At 44.7% G+C, this 21,543-nt stretch overlaps 2 protein-coding genes across 3 annotated transcripts in view; both read right to left on the bottom strand.

Moving 5' to 3' along the window:
- Positions 1-5,575, bottom strand: part of LOC149453525 (uncharacterized) — a 32,760-nt gene extending 27,185 nt beyond the window's left edge. The window contains exons 1-7 of the mRNA XM_089688657.1: positions 5,453-5,575; positions 4,440-4,593; positions 3,107-3,277; positions 2,907-3,021; positions 1,762-1,916; positions 1,126-1,266; positions 916-1,039 (exon numbers count right to left, since the gene is read on the bottom strand). Coding sequence (XP_089544783.1) covers positions 916-1,039; positions 1,126-1,266; positions 1,762-1,916; positions 2,907-3,021; positions 3,107-3,277; positions 4,440-4,496 — 763 coding nt within the window. The 5' untranslated portion in view covers positions 4,497-4,593; positions 5,453-5,575. The remainder of the gene's footprint in view (positions 1-915; positions 1,040-1,125; positions 1,267-1,761; positions 1,917-2,906; positions 3,022-3,106; positions 3,278-4,439; positions 4,594-5,452) is intronic.
- A 3,464-nt stretch (positions 5,576-9,039) lies between these two features.
- Positions 9,040-21,527, bottom strand: LOC149453524 (uncharacterized). Of its 2 annotated transcripts, none has more exons than XM_089688403.1 (5): positions 21,463-21,527; positions 21,113-21,274; positions 20,269-20,460; positions 20,062-20,140; positions 9,040-16,376 (listed from the first exon to the last, which is right to left on the bottom strand). In XM_089688403.1, exons 2-5 carry the CDS (start codon positions 21,188-21,190, stop codon positions 14,902-14,904), a joined length of 1,824 nt encoding a protein of 607 aa, XP_089544529.1. In that variant the 5' UTR covers positions 21,191-21,274; positions 21,463-21,527; the 3' UTR covers positions 9,040-14,901. The 2 variants fall into 2 exon arrangements, with proteins under 2 accessions (XP_089544529.1, XP_089544530.1); XM_089688404.1 differs by having other exon boundaries at positions 21,113-21,223; positions 21,463-21,526.
- Positions 21,528-21,543: the final 16 nt, after the last annotated feature.

Below are 21,543 nucleotides of genomic sequence, written 5' to 3'. Positions count from 1 at the left end.
GTTGTAAGCAAACCAATTGTAGGGTAAATCCCTATGAGAGTGTATTGTGTGTCAACTTGCCTAACAAAAGATGTACATATCTCTATTGACACTCCCTCTCCCTTCATTTATACTCATAGAGAGGATGGCCTTCAGCCACGAATGTATAGATTTCCATTTTATATTTCCTCCATTCCAATAGAGGAAATACAGCTGGCTGCTAACATTGGAACTATCTGCTTTGTGTCTATGTGAGTAGTAATATCATGTCATTGGCACACCTCTTACCCGGTGATGTGAGGGGCGGCCGGTTCTCCATCATGACATCCTTGTAGAGATCCTTGTGTCCTTCTAGATACTCCCACTCCTCTATTGTTTCTATGTCTTTCTATCAGAGGATGTGTGTATCTAGGTGGATCCTCAATACAAGAAATGAAAGTCTCCTCTTACCCGGCGATGGGAGGGTTTGCCGGTCCTCCATCATGACGTCCTCGTAGAGATCCTTGTGTCCTTCTAGATATTCCCACTACTCTATTGTTTCTATGTCTTTCTGTTAGATGATGTGTGTTTCTAGGTGAATCCTCAATACAAGAAATGAAAGTCTCCTCTTATCCGGTGATGTGAGGGGCGGCCGTTTCTCCATCATGACGTCCTCGTAGAGATCCTTGTGTCCTTCTAGATACTCCCACTACTCTATTGTTTCCATGTCTTTCTATCAGAGGATGTGTGTATCTAGGTGGATCCTCAATACAAGAAATTAAAGTCTCCTCTTACCCGGTGATGTGGGGGGCGGCCAGTTCTCCATCATGACATCCTTGTAGAGATCCTTGTGTCCTTCTAGATACTCCCACTACTCTATTGTTTCTATGTCTTTCTATTAGAGGATGTGTGTATCTAGGTGGATCCTCAATACAAGAAATTAAAGTCTCCTCTTACCCGGTGTTGTGGGGGGCGGCCAGTTCTCCATCATGACGTCCTTGTAGAGATCCTTGTGTCCTTCTAGATACTCCCACTCCTCCATGGAGAAATAGACAATGACATCCTGACACCTTATAGGAACCTGACACACACAATGAGACAGTCACCATCCAGACACATCCCTTGTCTGTTACTGGAGAATGTCCCAGAATTCCCGGCACCGCTCACCTCTCCTGTCAGCAGATCAATGATCTTCTGGGTAACTTCTAGGATCTTCTTGTCGTTGTTTCTGTCAGATGTCGGCAAGGGACGAGGGTAAATGCCTTCTTGGATACTGTAATGAAATCCCTTTTTCGCTACAGTGTAATTCTAAATATGAAGAAATGCAGAAATAGGTACCTGACATTTTCCTAGAATCCTCCTCACCTCTCCGGTCAGGTCTGTGTTTTATTAATAGAGATGAGAGTGACGTCATGTGACCTTCCAGAATCCTCCTCACCTCTCCGGTCAGGTCTGTGTTTTATTAATAGAGATAAGAGTGCTCTCATGTGACCTCCCAGAATTCTCCTCACCTCTCCAGTCAGGTCTGTGTTTTATTAATAGAGATAGGAGTGATGTCATGTGACCTCCCAGAATCCCCCTCACCTCTTCGGTCAGGTCTGTGTTTTATTAATAGAGATAAGAGTGATGTCATGTGACCTCCCAGAATCCTCCTCACCTCTCCGGTCAGATCTGTGTTTTATTAATAGAGAGAAGAGTGATATCATGTGACCTCCCAGAATCCTCCTCACCTCTCCGGTCAGGTCTGTGTTTTATTAATAGAGAAAAGAGTGATGTCATGTGACCTCCCAGAATCCTCCTCACCTCTCCGGTCAGCAGGTAGATGATCTCCAGGGTGAGTTGCAACATCCTTTCATTGACATGACTTCGCTCATTAATGAATGTCAATAGCTCTGAAACATATCGTACAGAATAGCCGATCTTCTGATCAGATGCTCCGTCGTCAAGTAACCTCAGAGCTTAACGGAGAAAGACAGAAACAGGAACTGAACAGCCTTTGGAGATAATCTTTGTATTGTTTTATTCGTCAATTATGAATCCATTTCCAAACATGATAAAGTCAGAAAAAAATCAAGAAAGGTCAAGGTAGCAAACGCAAATTAATAAAATATTGCCAACAGCAGTGACATTCAGTAACTATTTGCAAATTAATTTTAGGAGGGACAGTCAAAGAAATGGGATTTCACGTTGGTTGCTTAACACCATATTTGCCTAGAAGTTGTACAGTATTTCGATATTTGGTAGAAGCTGGAGTTAAATCCCGTGGGGACTCTATAGGTGAGATCTCTGCAAAGAGTTCCTGGCTCTGTACACCTGCTGTGCCCATTATGAGGGGTTCCCACAATCCATGAACTGAGTTCCTAGGTCTGTACATCTGCTGTGCCCATTATGAGGGGTTCCCACTATCCATGAACTGAGTTACCAGGTCTGTACATCTGCTGTGCCCATTATGAGGGGTTCCCACAATCCATGAACTGAGTTCCTAGGTCTGTACATCTGCTGTGCCCATTATGAGGGGTTCCCACCATCCATGAACTGAGTCACTGGGTCTGTACATCTGCTGTGCTCATAATGAGGGGTTCCCACCATCCCTGTTGGGTTTTATTTTTATTTCAAATGATAGAGAATGTAATAGGAGGCGTTGGGACACAAAGGTGGACAAGGAGACTCAAAACTCCCAGGTGGTCAGGAACAGAGATGGGAAGAATGTCAAGGAGATCTCACTGATGGAGAATCCAAGACATTTAAGAAGCCAGAACTTGACTCAGCCCACCAATGTTCACATTCCTCTAAAATATCACTTTCGGATGACTTGACATTTCAATGATCGGGTGAACTGGATACTTTTGACATTTTTGGGAATGCAATGATTTCTATAGAAAGATCAAAGCATGTTCCACAACAACTCAAGGAGCCTCTCAGAATGGCAGAACCCTGTCTCCTCTTACCTGGGGGTGGCTGGTTCTCCACCATGATGTCCTCGTAGAGGTCCTTGTGTCCTTCTAGATACTCCCACTCCTCCATGGAGAAATAGACAGTGACATCCTGACACCTTATAGGAACCTGACACACACAATGAGACAGTCACCATCCAGACACATCCCTTGTCTGTTACTGGAAAATGTCCCAGAATTCCCGGACCACTCACCTCTCCTGTCAGCAGCTCAACGATCTTCTGGGTGACTTCTAGGATCTGCTTCTTGTTGTTCCTCTCAGATGTCAGGGAAGGAGGAGGAGGTTCCATTATGGGTGATGGGTCAACAGTACTGCTGTTGTGTGGTAATATTTTTCCAGATCTTGTCTTCACTAATTCATAATCCTGTGTAAAGGACCAAAAAAATTGTACATCACCGGAATCCTCCTCACCTCTCCGGTCAGGTCTGTGTTTTATTAATAGAGATACGAGTGATGTCTTGTGACCTCCCAGAATCCTCCTCACCTCTCCGGTCAGGTCTGTGTTTCATTAATAGAGATAAGAGTGATGTCATGTGACCTCCCAGAATCCTCCTCACCTCTCCGGTCAGGTCTATGTTTTAATAATAGAAATAAGAGTGACATCATGTGACCTCCCAGAATCCTCCTCACCTCTCTGGTCAGGTCTGCGTTTTATAAATAGAGATTGGAGTGATTTCCTGTGACCTCCCAGAATCCTCCTCACCTCTCCAGTCAGGTCTGTGTTTTATAAATAGAGATTGGAGTGATTTCATGTGACCTCCCAGAATCCTCCTCACCTCTCCGGTCAGGTCTGTGTTTTATTAATAGAGATAAGAGTGATGTCATGTGACCTCCCAGAATCCTCCTCACCTCTCTGGTCAGGGCTTAAAAAACATCTTACAGAGTATACATATTAACAATTACGTCACAATGCATATTTTTCCTCTTTCACTTTCTGTACATTCAAACGACTTTCTAAACTGTGCAGTACATGGCCTTGGATTCCAGCTACAGATAAGGGTGCTAGCTACAGGCTGGTACACATTACTTTACAGGAAATAAGGGTGGGGGAAAGTGAGCCGACGACCTTGCTTTGCAAGCAGAGTCTGTTAAAAATATTAAGGATTAAAGAGGATCTCTGCAATTTTGGGTGCTGCCACAATGTGACCTCCCAGAATCCTCCTCACCTCTCCAGTCATGTCTGTGTTTTAATTATAGAGATGAGTGACGTCATATGACCTCCCAGAATCCCCCTCAAAACTCCGGTCAGGTCTGTGTTTTATTAATAGAAATGAGAGTGATGTCATGTGACCTCCCAGAATCCTCCTCACCTCTCCGGTCAGGTCTGTGTTTTATTATTAGAGATAGGAGTGATATCATGTGACCAACCAGAATCCTCCTCACCTCTCCGGTCAGGTCTGTGTTTTATTAATAGAGATAAGAGTGATGTCATGTGACCTTCCAGAATCCTCCTCACCTCTCCGGTCAGGTCTGTGTTTTAATAGAGATAAGAGTGATGTCATGTGACCTTCCAGAATCCTCCTCACCTCTCCGGTCAGCAGGTAGATGACTTCCAGGGTCAGGTTATGTATCCTCCCGGCCATCTTGCTCCTGTGTTGGTCCACGCTCAGCAGATGGATCCTGATCTCTTGTATCTTAGGAGGCTTTAGTAGACGTGAGAGGACAACGTAGAAAAATCATCTGAAAGATAAAAATTGACATGCAAACGAGAATAAATCTATCTCTTTCTATATAAATATAGAGTAGATATCACAGTATTTATCACTAAGTATCCATTAAACTGGAAGTTTCTTGATTGACCAAGCAGTATGAAGGTACCTCCATGAACAGTAAAATCTTGACAAATTTAGTCTTGAATAAGCAATAAATGAGAGTTTCTTCTTTTCAACACCCTTCATATTTTTCATCAGAATCAATCCAAGTCAGTTTATTGTGACCCTGGTGGGCTGATTCAGCAGCACTTTCATAGTGCTTCAGGACAGAACTTTCGTCTTTTGCCACGTAATGCTGTTAAAACTTCATAAGAGCTACAGAAGGCAGTCTGGGACTCGGGGAGCATTTCCGCAAGATCGTAGTCAGAGCCATTCACAAGGCCAGGATGTCTGATGGCCAATAAGTTGAACCTCAATCCTGAAAATTAAACTTGCCTGGCAGCCAAGCAAAGCCTCCGCTTTGGGACAGGCATGCAGCAGGTGATGCAGCAGGTGATGCTGGGGCTCCCATTATGCATTCTTATTCAGCTGCAAACCAGTGCAGCTGGGTGGCAACAGGCATTTTCAGTAGGAGGAGCCAAGTCTTTTGCCGCAGGCGTAGCTCGCTGTGAAAAGGTGGTCAACGTAAGGAGGATTTTTGAACCTTTTTTGACTTACGCCAGCTCCTCCGGATAGCCCGGGATGGTGATCCCCTTTAAAAGACTTTAAATCACTCTAAATTATGGAAGAAGAAGCTTTATGCAGACATTTCTGAATCAACCCAATCAGGAATTACCAGTGTTAAGTGTCTGAGATCCAGGTCTTAATTCTAAAGGAGGGAGATTTACCTTTTGCAGCAGCAAGCCAGCCACACAGACCCCTCTTTTTGTCTTCTAAGAGGGGCAGAGGGAGTAGAGCGGAGCATGCTGGGAGCCGTAGTCTCTGGCTGCAGCAAGGCACCATGGGAGTTGTAGTTTTGGACTTTGGACTACAACAAAATGGCTCCTAAATACATTACCTGTCTTACTACTAAATATTATTTACTTGCCTAGTTCAGAGAAGGAAATGCCATACAAATGAGCTTTGGCTGTGTTATTATATGCAGGTTAAAGTGAAGCAAAGGGATACAATTAAGATCTAACCATCAAGCCTGTTCTTCCTGAGACCACAACAAAATGGCCACCACACTTTTTTTTTTTGAGAGAGAATAAATGTGAATTTCAATAAAACGAAGCTACTAGTCTCTTGATAGCAGATTAATAAAAAGTAGACGGGGCAAAAGTTTGAATTTTAGTCACATTAGGAGAACAGTTTATGTCTTCAGACCACCACAATAAAATGGCCACAGTGCACTTTCACTGACATTAGCAGAGCTACAACAAAATGGCTGAAGGAGCCAAACTAAAAAGTGTTCTTTTATTGTGTTACAGTGCAGAATCAGCCTTATGGATGGGTGCATGTAAAGATGGTCATGTAAGATATCCAGAACATTCAAGATAGCCTTCCCTGGGGGAACCCTTGAGAGCTTGGGGAATCCCTGAATTTTTTTTTTACTGTCTCATTTACATTGTATGTTTTAAATGATATTTCCCCGAAGAGGTGAGTTGAGGTCTCAGGAAACCAGACGGAACCATTGATGGTACCTGATGTGGTCCAAATTGATTTTTCCAGATGAACTAGTGATAACAAAATGGGTTTAAAAGTATATTTTAGTTGCCTTTCAACTCCTCTTCTGAAATCCTCTGCTCTGTCGGAGGAATCCGCTCCTTCCTCTATAACTCTCCTCTCCTGAAATACTCTGCGCCGCTGAAGGACTCTGCTCCTTCCTCTGTAACTCTTCTCTCCTGAAATACTCTGCTCTGCTGGAGGACTCCGCTCCTTCCTCTATAACTCTTCTCTCCTGAAATACTCTGCTCTGCTGGAGGACTCCGCTCCTTCCTCTGTAACTCTCCTCTCCTGAAATACTCTGCACCACTACTAGAGGACACTGCTCCTTCCTCTATAACTCTCCTCTCCTGACATACTCTGCTCTGCTGGAGGACTCCGCTCTTTCCTCTATAAAACTCTCCTCTCCTGAAATAATCTGCTCTGCTGGAGGTCTCTGCTCCTTCCTATATAAAACTCTCCTCTCCTGAAATACTCTGCACTGCTGGAGCACTCCACTCCTTCCTCTATAACTCTCCTCTCTTGAAAAACGCTGCACTGCCAGAGGACTCCACTCCTTCCTCTATAACTCTTCTCTCCTGAAATACTGTGCACTGCTGCAGGACTCTGCTCCTTCCTCTATAGCTCTCCTCTCCTGAAATACTCTGCGCCGCTGGAGGACTCCGCTCCTTCCTCTATAACTCTCCTCTCCTGAAATACTCTGCGCCACTGAAGGACTCCGCTCCTTCCTCTATAACTCTCCTCTCCTGACATACTCTGCTCTGCCGGAGGACTCCGCGCCTTCCTCTATAACTCTCCTCTCCTGACATACTCTGCTCTGCTGGAGGACTCCGCTCTTTCCTCTATAAAACTCTCATCTCCTGAAATACTCTGCACTGCTGGAGGACTCCGTTCCTTCCTCTATAAAACTCTCATCTCCTGAAATACTCTGCACTGCTGGAGGACTCCACTCCTTTCTCTATCTGACTCGACCTCCTCTGCCTGGAAATAGTGTTGCTCTGGATATAATGGTGGCGACAGTAAACTAAAATGACTAGTTATGAACTCAACCAGGATTGGTGGGTTTTTTCGGTAAATACATATTAAATAATAAGGCTGGTGGTCAAAAAACACATGAATGACTCCTTTAATTCAAACAAAGACATCTTTAAAAGCATAACAAAACAAAAACACCACACTCCACAGGTCTCACAATATGCCCCCTTTGTTGGTGGGTACCAATAATATAGACAATATAGACATCAAATTCTCCCATATGGACCGTAAATGCTCAGCATGCAGAATTTCAGTATTAATGAAAAGCCCTCATCAAAGGGATGTTCCGCGTGTCATTACCTTAGGCCCCTCAGGAAAAGGAACGCAATACGTTGAAGATGGTTTAGGCCGCATGTAGAGATAGTAGCGTGTAGTCCAGGCGTATATCCTGTGAAGACTGTAGTTAACACTGACCTCCCTCATATAAGTGCAGAGGTCCGTTTGGACCTCTTAATGGTTGCCCTCTATAAGATTTATTTGGCCAACTATCTAGTGATAGTTGGCCAAATAAATCTTGTAGAGGGAAACCATTAAGAGGTCCAAACGGAACACCAGACCAGATGTAGTCCAGAGGAGGAAACAGATTGTTTGTGGCATGTCCTTAGCCAAACCTAAGCCTACCTCTGTGGCAACCGGTTGTACCGGTGAAACAAGTCAGGAAGGGCCTCTCCACACTCCCAGGTCTCCTAAGGACACCCATTCTGATGTCTGCAGCATAAGTACCATCAACGTTACTCTGATGCTTTGAACTTTCCTAATTCTGAGGAGCCTATTCACCAATATGTACAAAGGGACTATTCCTCCTGTTCCCTAAGGACATGCCACTTGGTTGTTATATGGGCCAGACTTTATAAATGTATGAGGGAGGTTATTATTTCTCACTTGAACCGTCCCCTGGATGGTGCTTCCCAATTGCTGGGCACCAGAAGGAGGCGAAGATACCACCATTCATATGCAATTTGTTCAACACAATCTGTTTCCTCCTCTGGACTACATCTGGTCTGGCGTTCCGCTTGGACCTCTTAATGGTTGCCCCCCTACAAAATTTATTTGGCCAACTATCTAGTGATAGTTGGCCAAATAAATCTTGTAGAGGGCAACCATTAAGAGGTCCAAATGGAACGCCAGACCAGATGTAGTCCAGAGGAGGAAACAGATTGTTTGTGGCATGTCCTTAGCCAAACCTAAGCCTACCTCTGTGGCAACCGGTTGTACCGGTGAAACAAGTCAGGAAGGGCCTCTCCACACTCCCAGGTCTCCTAAGGACATCCATTCCAATGTCTGCAGCATAAGTGCCATCAACCTTACTCTGATGCTTTGAACTTTCCTAATTCTGAGGAACCTATTCACCAATATGTACAAAGGGACTGTTCCTCCTATTCCCTCAGGACCTCTTAATGGTTGCCCCCCTACTAGATTTATTTGGCCAACTATCTAGTGTAAGAGGGAGGTCAGTGTTAACTTACTATTGGATCTCTGATTGGGGACTCCCTGATTACTAACCATTTTTCGATCTTGAGGCTTTGCTTTGGAGGTTTATAATTGTGGTGACTAGACAAAGGACAGAGGAATAATATTTTAAGGACCGGTCCACTTTATGAGTTTATCTAAATGATGCCTATCAGCACACAGTTTCTTTCAATTTCTTGAAGCAACCTTCTACATAAATGGATCTAAAAAAAGAAATGTCATTAAATGACGAGAGGATGGCAAGAACCACAGGAATCAAACGCGGTCACGTTGTATAGAAAAATGAAAAACAGCATTTATTATATTTATTTTCTGGCATATGTAAACATTTGCAGCCTTTCCTCTCCAAACGTTCCCACGTAAATGAGACAGCGGTGAACCCAAATTAAGTCATTTATATCCAATGACAATGCTTATAATGAGACACGCCAACCCTTTCTTTGTGGTAACTGTGTAGGTTCCCATTTATTCAGGTCCAGGAGTGGTTGTCACCATCGGCTGGACTTGTTCTGTTGACAATATTTCCTAGCTTCTCCAAACCACTTCTTTGTTTCTAATGACCAAAGATACCCCAGCGTTAATATTCACACCTTAAAACAAGCACCATGCAATGCATTAAGGCAAATGTCAATTGTCCAAGAATAGAATGGGAGGTGTGAGGGTTATGGAGCCAGTCTGTTGTGTTTGTATAATCCCATCCTTGATTTCTAGAAGTCTGCATAGGTGCTAATCTTTCCATTTACATCGCTGAAATTGTGAATTTCCCAAACACCGGGGTAGAGATGTTAAAATGGAATTATATGTGGAAGACAGTTGCTGTTGAAGGCCTCCACCCTTCTTCATGGTTGTTCAGTCTGAAGTGGAGGCCTCTTTCATGCTTTTTGTGAACCAGTTGACCTCTGTCCAAAATGTGCACCTCAATGTCCTCAAAAGAACATCCCTTCTCCTTAACATGAAGAAAAATTGATGAGCCTTGACCTGTGTGTTGCAATTGTTGTTCTGGTGATTTTTATAGCATAGCATTTTTGCTTACCAAGCTAGATTTTCCCTTGTCATAGGCTAATGAACTTGTTGGACTGAAGCTCAAGACAAGAAGTGATGTAGGCAGGAAGTAGGGGGGGAGGGGAATGGATTTGGACAGCCATGTAGACAAAAGGAGTAGGTTTCAGACATTGATAGAAATTGTGCCCCGTCATTGGACCCCATTGTTGGTGTCATTGGTAGAAATTGTACCCTATCATTTGTGTCATTGGTAGAAATTGTACTCTATAATTCGTGTCATTGTGAGGAATTATATCCCATCCTTGGTGTCATTGGGAGGAATTGTGCCTCATCATTGGTGTCATTGGGCCCCATTGTTGGTGTCATAGGTAGAAATTGTGCCCCGTTATCGGTGTCATTAGGAGGAACTGTACCCCTTCATTGGTGTCAGTGGAGGGAATTATGCCCCACTGTTGATATTAGTGGATAAAATAGTGCCCCAAGGGCCACATAAAAGCAAGCAAAGGGCCGCAGTTTGGAGACCACTGCCCTAGAGAATAAAATGGAGGGTGATGCAGTTTATGTCACACAGTATTTGCGCAGTGGTTTTTCAAATGCAAGTTTTTTTTAAAAAGAAAATACATTTTAATGAATTTAATGCACAAAAACACAGTATAATATCCAATTGTTTGGTAAAATATAAAAGATGATGTTACACCAAGTAAATAGATACCTAACATATCACACTTTAAAAATGTACACACCCGTGGAATGGTGACAAATCATTAGGTACTTAACAATCTCTATAGGCGATGCTTTAAGGCACGGGTGCCAAACTGGCGGCCCTCCAGCTGTTACCAAACTAGAAGTCCCATGAGGCATTGCAAGATTGACAGTTACAAGCAGTACTCCCAAAGCTAGGGGCATGATGGGACTTGTAGTTTTGCAGCAGCTGGAGGGCCGCCAGTTTGACACCCCTGCTTTAAGGGATCGGGGCGACTTCCTTCTGTTACAAGGGCAACCGGAGTAGTTTCAGTGGCAGTGATTTTGATAAACGCTGTGTAGATTTTTTTAAATCAACTTTATTGCTATCACAAGGGATGAACAACATCCCTTGTGTTAGCATGGGCAGTGACAGGTCTTCTTTTACTGAGACTACTAAGATCTCTCCTCTGCCCTTAAAAGCACCCGATCAAACCGAGATCAGTTCAATCAGGTGCTTTCACTTGCGGTAATGGCTTGTTTACATCAGACCATGAACTGACCAGGGAAGTTCCGGTCCTTGGTCATCTCTATGGTAAGCCAACAGAAGGTCCAGCATCAGTCCCAGGCTCCCCGTTGAAGCTGGTGGAAGGAGGCTCCTCTCTGCTTCCGACTGCTGAGACGGGGGTGGCCGAGACGAGCCTCTCTGTGGCCAAACAGAAAAGCACAGGATCTGGCAGAGGAGTTCTGTCCTCCTCTCTGCCGACTGCTGAGATGGGGGTGGCAGAGACGAGCATCTCCACGGCTGAACAGAGAAGCACAGGATCTGGCAGGGGAGTTCTGTCCTCCTCTCTGCTGCCGACTGCTGAGATGGGGTGGCAGAGACGAGCCTCTCTGTGGCCAAACAGAGAAGCACAGGCTCTGGCAGAGGAGTTCTGTTCTCCTCTCTGCTGCCAACTGCTGAGATGGGGGTGGCAGAGATGAGCATCTCCACGGCTGAACAGAGAAGCACAGGATCTGGCAGAGGAGTTCTGTCCTCCTCTCTGCTGCCAACTGCTGAGACAGGGGTGGCAGAGATGAGCCTCTCTGTGGCCAAACAGAAAAGCACAGGATCTGGTAGAGGAGTTCTGTCCTCCTCTCTGCTGCTGACTGCTGAGATTGGGGTGGCAGAGACAAGCCTCTCCGTGGTAGAACAGAGAAGCACAGGATCTGGCAGTTCTGTCCTCCTCTCTGCTGCTGATTGCTGATATGGGAGTGGCAGAGGCGAGCCTCTCTGTGGCTGAACAGAGAGCACAGGATCTGGCAGAGGAGTTCTGCCCTCCTCTCTGCTGCCGACTGCTGAGACAGGGGTGGCAGAGATGAGCCTCTGCGTGGCTAAACAGAGAGCACAGGATCTGGCAGAGGAGTTCTGTCCTCCTCTCTGCTGCCGACTGCTGAGACGGGGGTGGCAGAGATGAGCCTCTGCGTGGCTAAACAGAGAGCACAGGATCTGGCAGAGGAGTTCTGTCCTCCTCTCTGCTGCCGACTGCTGAGACGGGGGTGGCAGAGATGAGCCTCTCCACGGTTGAACAGACAAGCATCAGGATCTGGCAGAGGAGTTCTGTCCTCCTCTCTGCTGCCAACTGCTGAGACGGGGGTGGCAGTGACGAGCCTCTCCACGGTTGAGCATAGAAGCACAGGATCTGGCAGAGGAGTTCTGTCCTCTCAGATGCCAACTGTCGATACAAGGTGGGGGTAGAAACAAGGGGGATGCCCTAGCTGCAGGAGAGGTGCAAGGGCCTGATGGTTCGGATTCAGCCCGCAGGTCTTGTGTTTGACACAGGTGTTGTAGAGCATCACCAGCTGAAAACAAAGACACCGGAGTCATGACTGCAGCCTTGACCCCGTTATAACCACTGATACCCGAGGATGTACAGGAACGTCCCAACAGCGGCAAATGGTTAAGGTGTCTGTACTATCTGTGTGTGGATAGAAATGCTGGGGTATCTTCTCAACATTCAATGGAACTGAAGAAGTAACTTGGATAAGCAACGAAACCTCTTCAATGTTACAGGACAAGTCCAATTAAATGTGACCAACCACTACGAGCTTTCCTTGTGGCCTCACAAAGCACCTCTGAAGTAAACGCAGTGCAGCGAAGTAAGAGGACTTGGGATAGTTAGGTGCCACTGGCACTGGTGGTCTGAGGAGCACGAAGAATGGATTTATAATTGTAGAGACAGAACTGGAGGCAGAACCAACCATTACTTTTTCAAACTCTTTTCTTCAGCTTCTGAGCACACCACTGTTAGTTACACATACAGTCATGGCCAAACATATGGTTTCCCCCCTGCATTTCTATCCGATAACGCACCACTTCACCCAGAAAATTGCTGCAATTACAAATGTTTTGGAATTCTCGTTTGTATTGGAATGACACAAAAAAGTGGAGAAACAAAAATCCAAATCTGACACATTCCACGCAAAACTCCAAAAATGGACTGGACAAAATGATTGGCACCCTCATTGGTAGCACACCGCTTGGAAAAAATAACTGAAATCAATGGCTTCCTGTAACCATCAATGAGTTTCTTCCACTTCTCTACTGGAATTTTGGACCACTCTTCTTTCACCAACTGCTCCAGGTCTCTCAGATTGGAAGGGTTCCTTTTCCCAACTGCTGTTCTGAGATCTCTCCACAGGAGCTCTATGGGATGGAGATCTGGAATCATTGCTGGCCAGTTCAGTCCTCTCCGGCACTTTGTCTGACACCATTTCTGGAGGCTCTTTGATGAGTGCTTTGGGTCATTGTCCTGCTGGAAGACCCATGACCTCTGACGGAGACCCAACTTTCTGACATCCGGGACCTACATTGCACCCCAGAATTCTTTGGTAGTCTTCAGATTTCATAATGCAATGCCCACGGCCAACCCATCCTGTGCCTGAAGCAGAAAAGGGACCCCAAAACATCAGTGACCCCCTCACTGGATTATTTTCTTTAAAGGCCTCATTTATTTTTCTGAGAACAGTAGAATGGTGGGCTTTACCAAAAAGCTGCCATTTTGTTTCGTCCCTCCACAGCACATTCTCCCAAAAGGATTTTGGCTTCCTCAGGCAAGTTTTGGCAAACTCCAATTTAGCTTTTTTATGTTTCTGTGTCAGCAGTGGGGTCCTCCTGGGTCTCCTACCATATTTCTGTGTCAGCAGTGGGGTCCTCCTGGGTCTCCTACCATATTTCTATGTCAGCAGTGGGGTCCTCCTGGGTCTCCCACCATATTTCTGTGTCAGCAGTGGGGACCTCCTTGGTCTTCTCCCATATTTCTATGTCAGCACTGGGGTCCTCCTGGTTCTCCTCCCATATTTCTATGTCAGCAGTTGGGTCCTCCTGGGTCTCCTACCATAGCGTCCCTTTTCATTCAGATGGCGACGAATAGTATGAGCTGACACTGATGTACCCTGCGCCTGAAGGTCGGCTTGAATTTTTCTGGAAGCTAATTAAGGTTCTTTATCCACCATTCGAAAAATCCTTTCTTGCAATATTTGATACATTTTTCTCTAATTAGCTACAAGGCCATGGGCTGTAAACTTCTTGACAATGTTGCGCACAGTGGACACAGGAACATTAACAACTGTTAATTGATACAGGTGAGTTTAATTAAAAATTAGAGGAGCACCACAAACCTGGAATGTGATTATTTCTTACCATTTTGAGAAGGTGCTAATAACTTTGTCCAGTCCATTTTTGGGGTTTTGTGTGGAATGTGTCAGATTCGACTTTTTGTTTCTCCACTCTTTTGTGTCATACCAATACAAACAAAAGAAATAAACATGAGAATACCTAAACATTCATAAACGCAACAAATTTCTGGGCGAAGTGGTGCATTATGACAGAAATGCAGGGGGGCCAATATTTTTGGCCATGACTGTGACTGGTCCCAAACCCAGCTTCCTAGTTCTTCATGTCTTAAATGTCACACAAAAATATGTTAAATTTCCATAATTAAAAAAAACAAAATGGCAATGTCAACATTTAGCACTCTTCTCCTTTCAGGTTCTGACAGGTTCACGTTTGGAGCAATGAGCCCTACAAAAAAAGTGCTCATCCAGTTAGAGGTGGATGCTTGTGGCTGAATGACCTGTCTGAAGGATCTCCTCAATGATTGTCCCGGACGAGCCCCCACCTGCCAACACAATCAGCTGATGACATTTTCCACAACGAACAAAGATTCTACTTAACAAGGCCTTAGTAATCTTGTAATGACTGTGGCAGGTGAGCAGCATTGGCTATTTCCTACAGAAGGTGATGGGTCAGTCAGCTTACAGGCACCTACCAAAGAGTCAACTATCGGTTTTTCAGTAGGCTGGCCCTACTTTGCAAAGATTGAGAATATTACCCTGAATGTACAAAAAAAAGAGAAGATCAAACAGGTAAAGTATCTTTTACTACAAATAAAGGGAGCGCAGTTTATCTCCTGTGCGTTTTCTGATGTTCTCGAAGGTGGGACTTCTGTGAGAAGCACTTAGCACATTCTACACACTTAAAGGGTCGCTCTCCTGTGTGGACCCTCCGATGCCTAAGAAGGTCAGAGTTACTGATGAAACCTTTCCCACACTCCAAACAAGAATAAGGCTTCTCCCCCGTATGAGTCCTTTGATGGATGACCAGCTGGGAGTTACAAGGGAAACATTTCCAACACTCCGTACATGAATATGGCTTCTCTCTGGTGTGGACCCTTTGGTGTATGACCAGCGTTGACTTGGTGGCAAAGCGCTTGGGGCAAACAGAGCAGCCGAATGGCTTCTCTCCTGTGTGGACTCGCTGGTGCACTATAAGATGGGAGTTGCTGGTAAAACATTTCCCACATTCGGAACAAGAGAATTGTGACTTACTGAGGTGGTCCCTTTGGTGTAGAACCAGCTGAGACCTAAAAGGAAAAACCTCCCCACATTCAAAACAGGAGGCCTTCTTAAACTTCCAAGGGTCAACGGGGCCTAAGGTGTTAAAAGAACCGGTGTGATGATGCGAGCTCACAGAAGTTGTACTTTTGAGGCTAGTCCTTATTTTTTTGCCACCTCCATCCTCTACGGGACTTTTCTGTTCCAAATTGTCCAAAGAGTTTGTCTGATGGTTGGACCCTTGAGAACTCCCATTGTTGGTGCTTGTTCCTAATTCTTGCCCACCTCCCGTCCATACAGGGCTCTTGTCATAGCACAGACCACCAGCAGAATCCGTACCTACAAATTCTGAGCTGGCCTCTGCACTACAGACTCCTTTTTTCCCCAGACCGGTGTGAATCCTTTTGTGCCGAAAAAGACTTACCTGGGTACTGAAACATCTGCTGCATTTGGAGCAGGCAAACGGTTTTGAGCGCACATGACCTTCTTGGAGAGGAGTAACATTTGAGGTATTGGAAAAACAGATCCCACCGTCCGAATCAGGGATTTGATTTTTCGCTGGTGTCAAAGGTGCGCAACTCAATTTTGTTTCCACAAGTGGCAAAGGATTTTCAAAATCTGGAGGGGCTCCGAGACATTCAGCGTTTCGATCGATGATTTGGGTGTTGGAGGTCTCCGCAAGACTGTCTGGAATAGACTCTAGCTCGTTATAGGAGGGTTCATAAAAAGGCATTTCACCTTCTTCACTCAAGGTGTACTCCTCCTTGATGAAGGCCGAAGCATTTTCCGCACTATTGCTGGAGGAGTAAATTTCAGTGTAGGTGAGGTGGCCTTCGTCGCAGGAGACCGTTTCCAGCTTGATATGAGCAGCTGCATACTGTATATGTCCCAGAGGCCTGGAGGGGTCAGAGTTTGCGAGGCAGTCTTCATCAAGTGGACCTGGCTCATTTTTAATTTGCACAAAAGAATTGTCTGTGTGATCTGACGGTGTGGAAATAGTAGAGCTTGGACCTAGTTCTTCCCAAGTGGCGGTATTATTTGTTTCTAACAAAGAAAAATAAAATAGACATGTAAAACCATTTCTCTGCCGGAGCCGTTTATGCACGTGTAAAAAAAATAATAATTTTAGGCCTAAGGATTGCATAAATCCCAAAAACAGTATATATGTTTAAAAGCAGACAATCTAGAGACTAAAATAGCGGTAGAGGTGCACCAAAATGAAAATTCTGGACCGAAAACAAAAATTCAGGATGTATTTGGCCGAATACCGAAACAGACAGTTATTTAAAAAATATAGTTTTAATAAATATTATATATATATATATATAAATAAAAATTAAATATATAGTTTTTTAAATATATTATATTTCAAAAACTATATATTTAATACAATTTTATATATATAAAATTGTATTATATTCGACTTTTTAATAATAACATGAATTTGAATGAATATGAATTTCCAGCACCTTTCGGCCAATAGGCTGCTTTCACACTGAGCAGTTTTTACAGCATTTTTGCAATTAAAAAAAAAAAAAAAGAAAAAAAAAAAAGGTTGCAAGAAACCTCAAGAAAAAGTCATCCCTTTGAATTCACACTGGTCTGTTGCACTTCCCTTGCAGTGTTAAAAATCCTGCTTGTCAGATTTTTGGTGAATATTTGGAGAGTAAAAACAAAAAAACAAAAAAAACACACCAAAAAACGCATTAAACCCCCCTAAAAAAAAAAACGCAAACCACACTGCAAAACGGACAAACGCAAACTGCATTGGTGCGAACCAGACCTCAAATGCATTGAAAATGCAGCAGACATGTTTTGCGTGTTTGATGCATTTTTTGAGTCCCATGACCTATGAAAAATGCACCCTAAACACGATAAAATCGTGGCAGAAATCGCATATTTTCAGCACCCATTCTTGACACATTTATTCAGATCGGCAAAATACTGATAACACCATTTTCGGCTGATACATTTCATATATCGGTGATGATATATCGGTGCATCCCTAAATAGCGCTAGTTGCAATTTTTTTATGTCACGCAATATTATTGTGAAAGTCTAGGAAATGCAAAATTTCAGTAAAAAATGCACTAAAGTTAACTTTAGGGCACACAAACGCAATAAATTACCCAATTTTTGGGGGTTGCAATATAAAAGAAAAGGTTGTACCGAGTAAATAGATACCAAACATGTCACCTTAAATTTGCATGCGCCTGTGAAATGGCGACAAACTTCAGTACCCTATATTTTCCATAAGTGACACTTTTAACCACTTCCAGTCCGCACACTTTCCCCCCCTTCCAGTCAGGACACTTGCCCCCCCTTCCATTCCGGACACTTTCATCTCCTTCCAGTCCGGACACTTTCACCCTCTTCCAGTCCAGACACTCCCCCCCCTTCCAGTCCGGACACTTTCACCCCCTTCCAGTCCGGACACTTTCACCCCCTTCCAGTCCGGACACTTTCACCCCCTTCCTGTCCAGGCCAATTTTCAGCTTTCAGCGCTATCACACTTTGAATGACAATTGTGCGGTCATGCAACACTGTACCCATATGTTTTTTTCAGCATTTTTTTGAGACAGATAAAGCTTTATTTTGGTGGTATTTATTCACCGCTGGGTTTTTTTTTTTTTGCTATATAAATGAAAAAGTCCAAACATTTTGAAAAAAAAGTGTTTTTCTTATAAAATTTTGCAAATGTATAATCTTTCTTCATAAATATTGGCCAAAATTTATTCAGCTATCTTTTTAGTAAAAAAAAAAATAACCCAAATTAGTTTATAACCAAAAATTATAATTTTTCTAAATTTTTCTTTACATTTTTATATTATTTGTTTTTTTTTTAACATACTGTCACCCTAGCAGTACAGTGTCACCATGGTGACACTGTACTACTTGTGGGGGGTGATGAAGATTTTTTTTTTTTTTTACAGATTGCTTTTACACCCATAAAGGCTGTAAAAGCAATAATTTCTCCTTCTCTCATTCCTGCAGCCATTGAGAAATACTGTGTGAACTGTGATTGGTCACAGCTTGTCACATGGTACAAGGCTGTTGTGAATAGCCCTGTACCATGTGATCTCTGTGATCATTCACATATTTCACAAGTAAAAAGCAATGATGTCAGAAGTGACATCTTGCTTACTACTCTTCATGTGATCAATGATTGGCCAATCAGTGATCACATCAATCGGGACTTCACAGAGGTTTTGTACAGCGATCGGACACAGCTCCCAGGGAGCGTGCACAGGCAGTGAATGCGAAGGCCGTTTATAAACGGCCACCCGCTCCTGTACTGCTCTCGTCCGGCCGTTTATGTACATAGGCCGGATGGGAAGTGGTTAAAGCTCTTACGGGTCATCAGTTTGGAGTTACAGAGGAGATCTGGTGCTAGAATTATTACTCTCACTCCGACCTGTGCAGCGATATGTAACATGTGTGTCGCAATCAATGTTTTCATATGTAGGCAGGCACCCCCGTTGCACGCGTTTACGTTTATACATGTGTATATGTTGAGGTGGGAAGCCTCAAAAATCTTTTTTTTTTGGGGGGGATGGGGTGGTGGGGGGGAATTTCTGAGCTTGGGTGTATCCTTAATTTTTTACAGTTTAAAACCTTTTTTTTTTTTCTTCTTAACTTTGTTTTTCATCTCATAAGTCATAGTTTTCCACAGGGGTTAAAATTTAGAGTCCAGACCTACTAGCCAGGCACAAACCTTACTCGTGTCCCCCAAGGCGGTGGACCTCGTGTCCCCCAAGGCGGTGGAGTGCGGGCCTCGTGTCCCCCAAGGCGGTGGAGTGCGGGCCTCGTGTCCCCCAAGGCGGTGGAGAGCGGGCCTCGTGTCCCCCAAGGCGGTGAAGAGCGGGCCTCGTGTCCCTCAAGGCGGTGGAGAGCGGGCCTTGTGTCCCTCAAGGCGGTGGAGAGCGGGCCTTGTGTCCCTCAAGGCGGTGGAGAGCGGGCCTTGTGTCCCCCAAGGAGGTGTAGAGCGGGCCTCGTGTCCCCCAAGGAGGTTGAGAGCGGGCCTTGCATCCCCCGCGGCATTGGAGAGGGTGTCTCCTCTCAGCGTAGGAGAGCAGACCTCTCCTGCATGTGTCCCCTCAGCGGCGCTAACACTGTAATGGCGATGCCATGGGAACCGGAAGTTGTAAACCGGAACTCTGCTTCACAATGAGGCTTGGAGCACATGTGCAGTCGCTCCATGCTTCTTCATCTCCGCTCGCCACAGAGAAATTTCTCCTCGCATTTGGCGAGCGGGCGAGCGGCTTTTTCAAGCCCTGGTTTACCACATACGGAACTCACCAATCAACAGCCATGCGCAACTCTGCCCCATCTACGTGGTCAATCGTGTCCCAAACAATATCACCCAAACTGTCCTCTGTGCTCCTCCAAAGACCTCCAGCTCTCTAGCTCCCTCATCACCTCCAAGATGTCTCCAGAACATCTCCCATCCTCTGGAACTCCCTACACCAACCTGCCTTGGCTATCTCCTTTAGGCGATCCCTGAAAACTCTTCAGAGAAGTCTATCCCACCCAAAAAAAACTAAAAACATTTTAATTTCTCCAACAAATCATCTCAAACGGTTTAAAAACCAGGGCTCTCCTAACCCTCTTGTTTTGATTGGTATGGTAACTGTAAACTGTTGGCACAATATGAATCCTGTATAATAATAATTTTTCTGCTTTTAAAGACATAATCCTCCAATATCATGGCCATTGGGCCTCCTCTTACCTTCGGAGGCGTCTGTACTGCAATTCTCCATCACGACACCTTTGACCAGGTCTTTGTGTCCCATTAAATACTGCCAGACCTGAACGAGAGAGAGAGACCAGTGGTGACACCTTATAGGAACCTGACACACACAATGATACAGTCACCATCCAGACACATCCCTTGTCTGTTACTGGAAAATGTCCCAGAATTCCCGGCACCGCTCACCTCTCCTGTTAGGAAGTGAATGATCCTGTTGGCAAGTTCTAAGACCTTCCTGTCGTTGTTTTCTCCATGGGATGGTGAAAGAACCGATTGAGCGGTGACAGGACTCTGGCTCCTGCTCCATTCGCCTGACCCTTGTGTCTGCTCGGAGGGAACCACCGGCTGGCCGGATGTCTTCTTCACAACTGTATAGTCCTAAGAAATGAGGTGAAAATGTCAGACACAGTTGAGGTGTTCCCTTCCCAGTTATAGAGACGGCAAAACCTTTGATGATACACCGATAAAATATGGCATTTGGATATCTGAAGATCTCATGTGACCTCCCAGAATCCTCCTCACCTCTCTGGTCAGGTCTGTGTTTTATTAATAGAGATGAGAGTGATGTCATGTGACCTCCCAGAATCCTCCTCACCTCTCCGGTCAGGTCCGTGCTTTATTAATAGAGATGAGAGTGACGTCATGTGACTTCCCATAATCCTCCTCACCTCTCTGATCAGGTTCGTGCTTTATTAATAGAGATAAGAGTGATGTCATGTGACCTCTCAGAATCCTCCTCACCCCTATGGTCAGGTCTGTGTTTTATTAATAAAGATGAGAGGGGTGTCATGCGACCTCCCAGGATCCTCCTCACCTCTCCGGTCAGGTCTGTGTTTTATTACCAGAGATAAGAGTGATGTCATGTGACCTCCCAGATTCCTCCTCACTTCTCCGGTCAGGTCTGTGTTTTTTCAATAGAGATGAGTGATGTCATGTGACCTCCCAGAATCCTCCTCACCTCTCTAGTCAGGTCTGTTTTTATTAATAGAGATAAGAGTGATGTCATGTGACCTCCCAGAATCCTCCTCACCTCTCCGGTCAGCAGGTACAGGATCTCCAGGGTGAGATTGAGGACGCTGTCAGTCATACGTCTCCGGTTGGGGTCCATGCTGTGCCGGTGTCCCCGCGTAGTCACCACCCCCTTGATGTAACAGTAATAACAGACGGTATGACGCACCACAAAAGAAGAGCCCTTCAAAAAAGACTAAATAGTAAATTATAACAATAACAACATAAAACCCTCTAAATAACAATGATATAATAAAAACAAAACCTCAAAGGCTAAAATACATAATAAACATGCCTGGCAGGACCAAGGCTGTTTGTATGAAGGCAGCTCGGTCCCTGAGGTGTAATACCTCCGGCCTGTCACACTCCTACCTGGCTGGAGGACGTTTTCTAAACAGCTTCTTAGTTAAAAATACCCACTCTCACATCACTTCCGGGTTCTGCGGTCCACCA

Source organism: Staurois parvus, unplaced genomic scaffold (genome assembly GCF_062004578.1).
Source record: "Staurois parvus isolate SC_StPar_1 unplaced genomic scaffold, SC_StPar_1.0 ptg000449l, whole genome shotgun sequence".
Classification (NCBI taxonomy): Eukaryota; Metazoa; Chordata; class Amphibia; order Anura; family Ranidae; genus Staurois; species Staurois parvus.
Note: the sequence above shows the minus strand (reverse complement) of the source record. Positions and strands in the feature narration are given on the sequence as shown.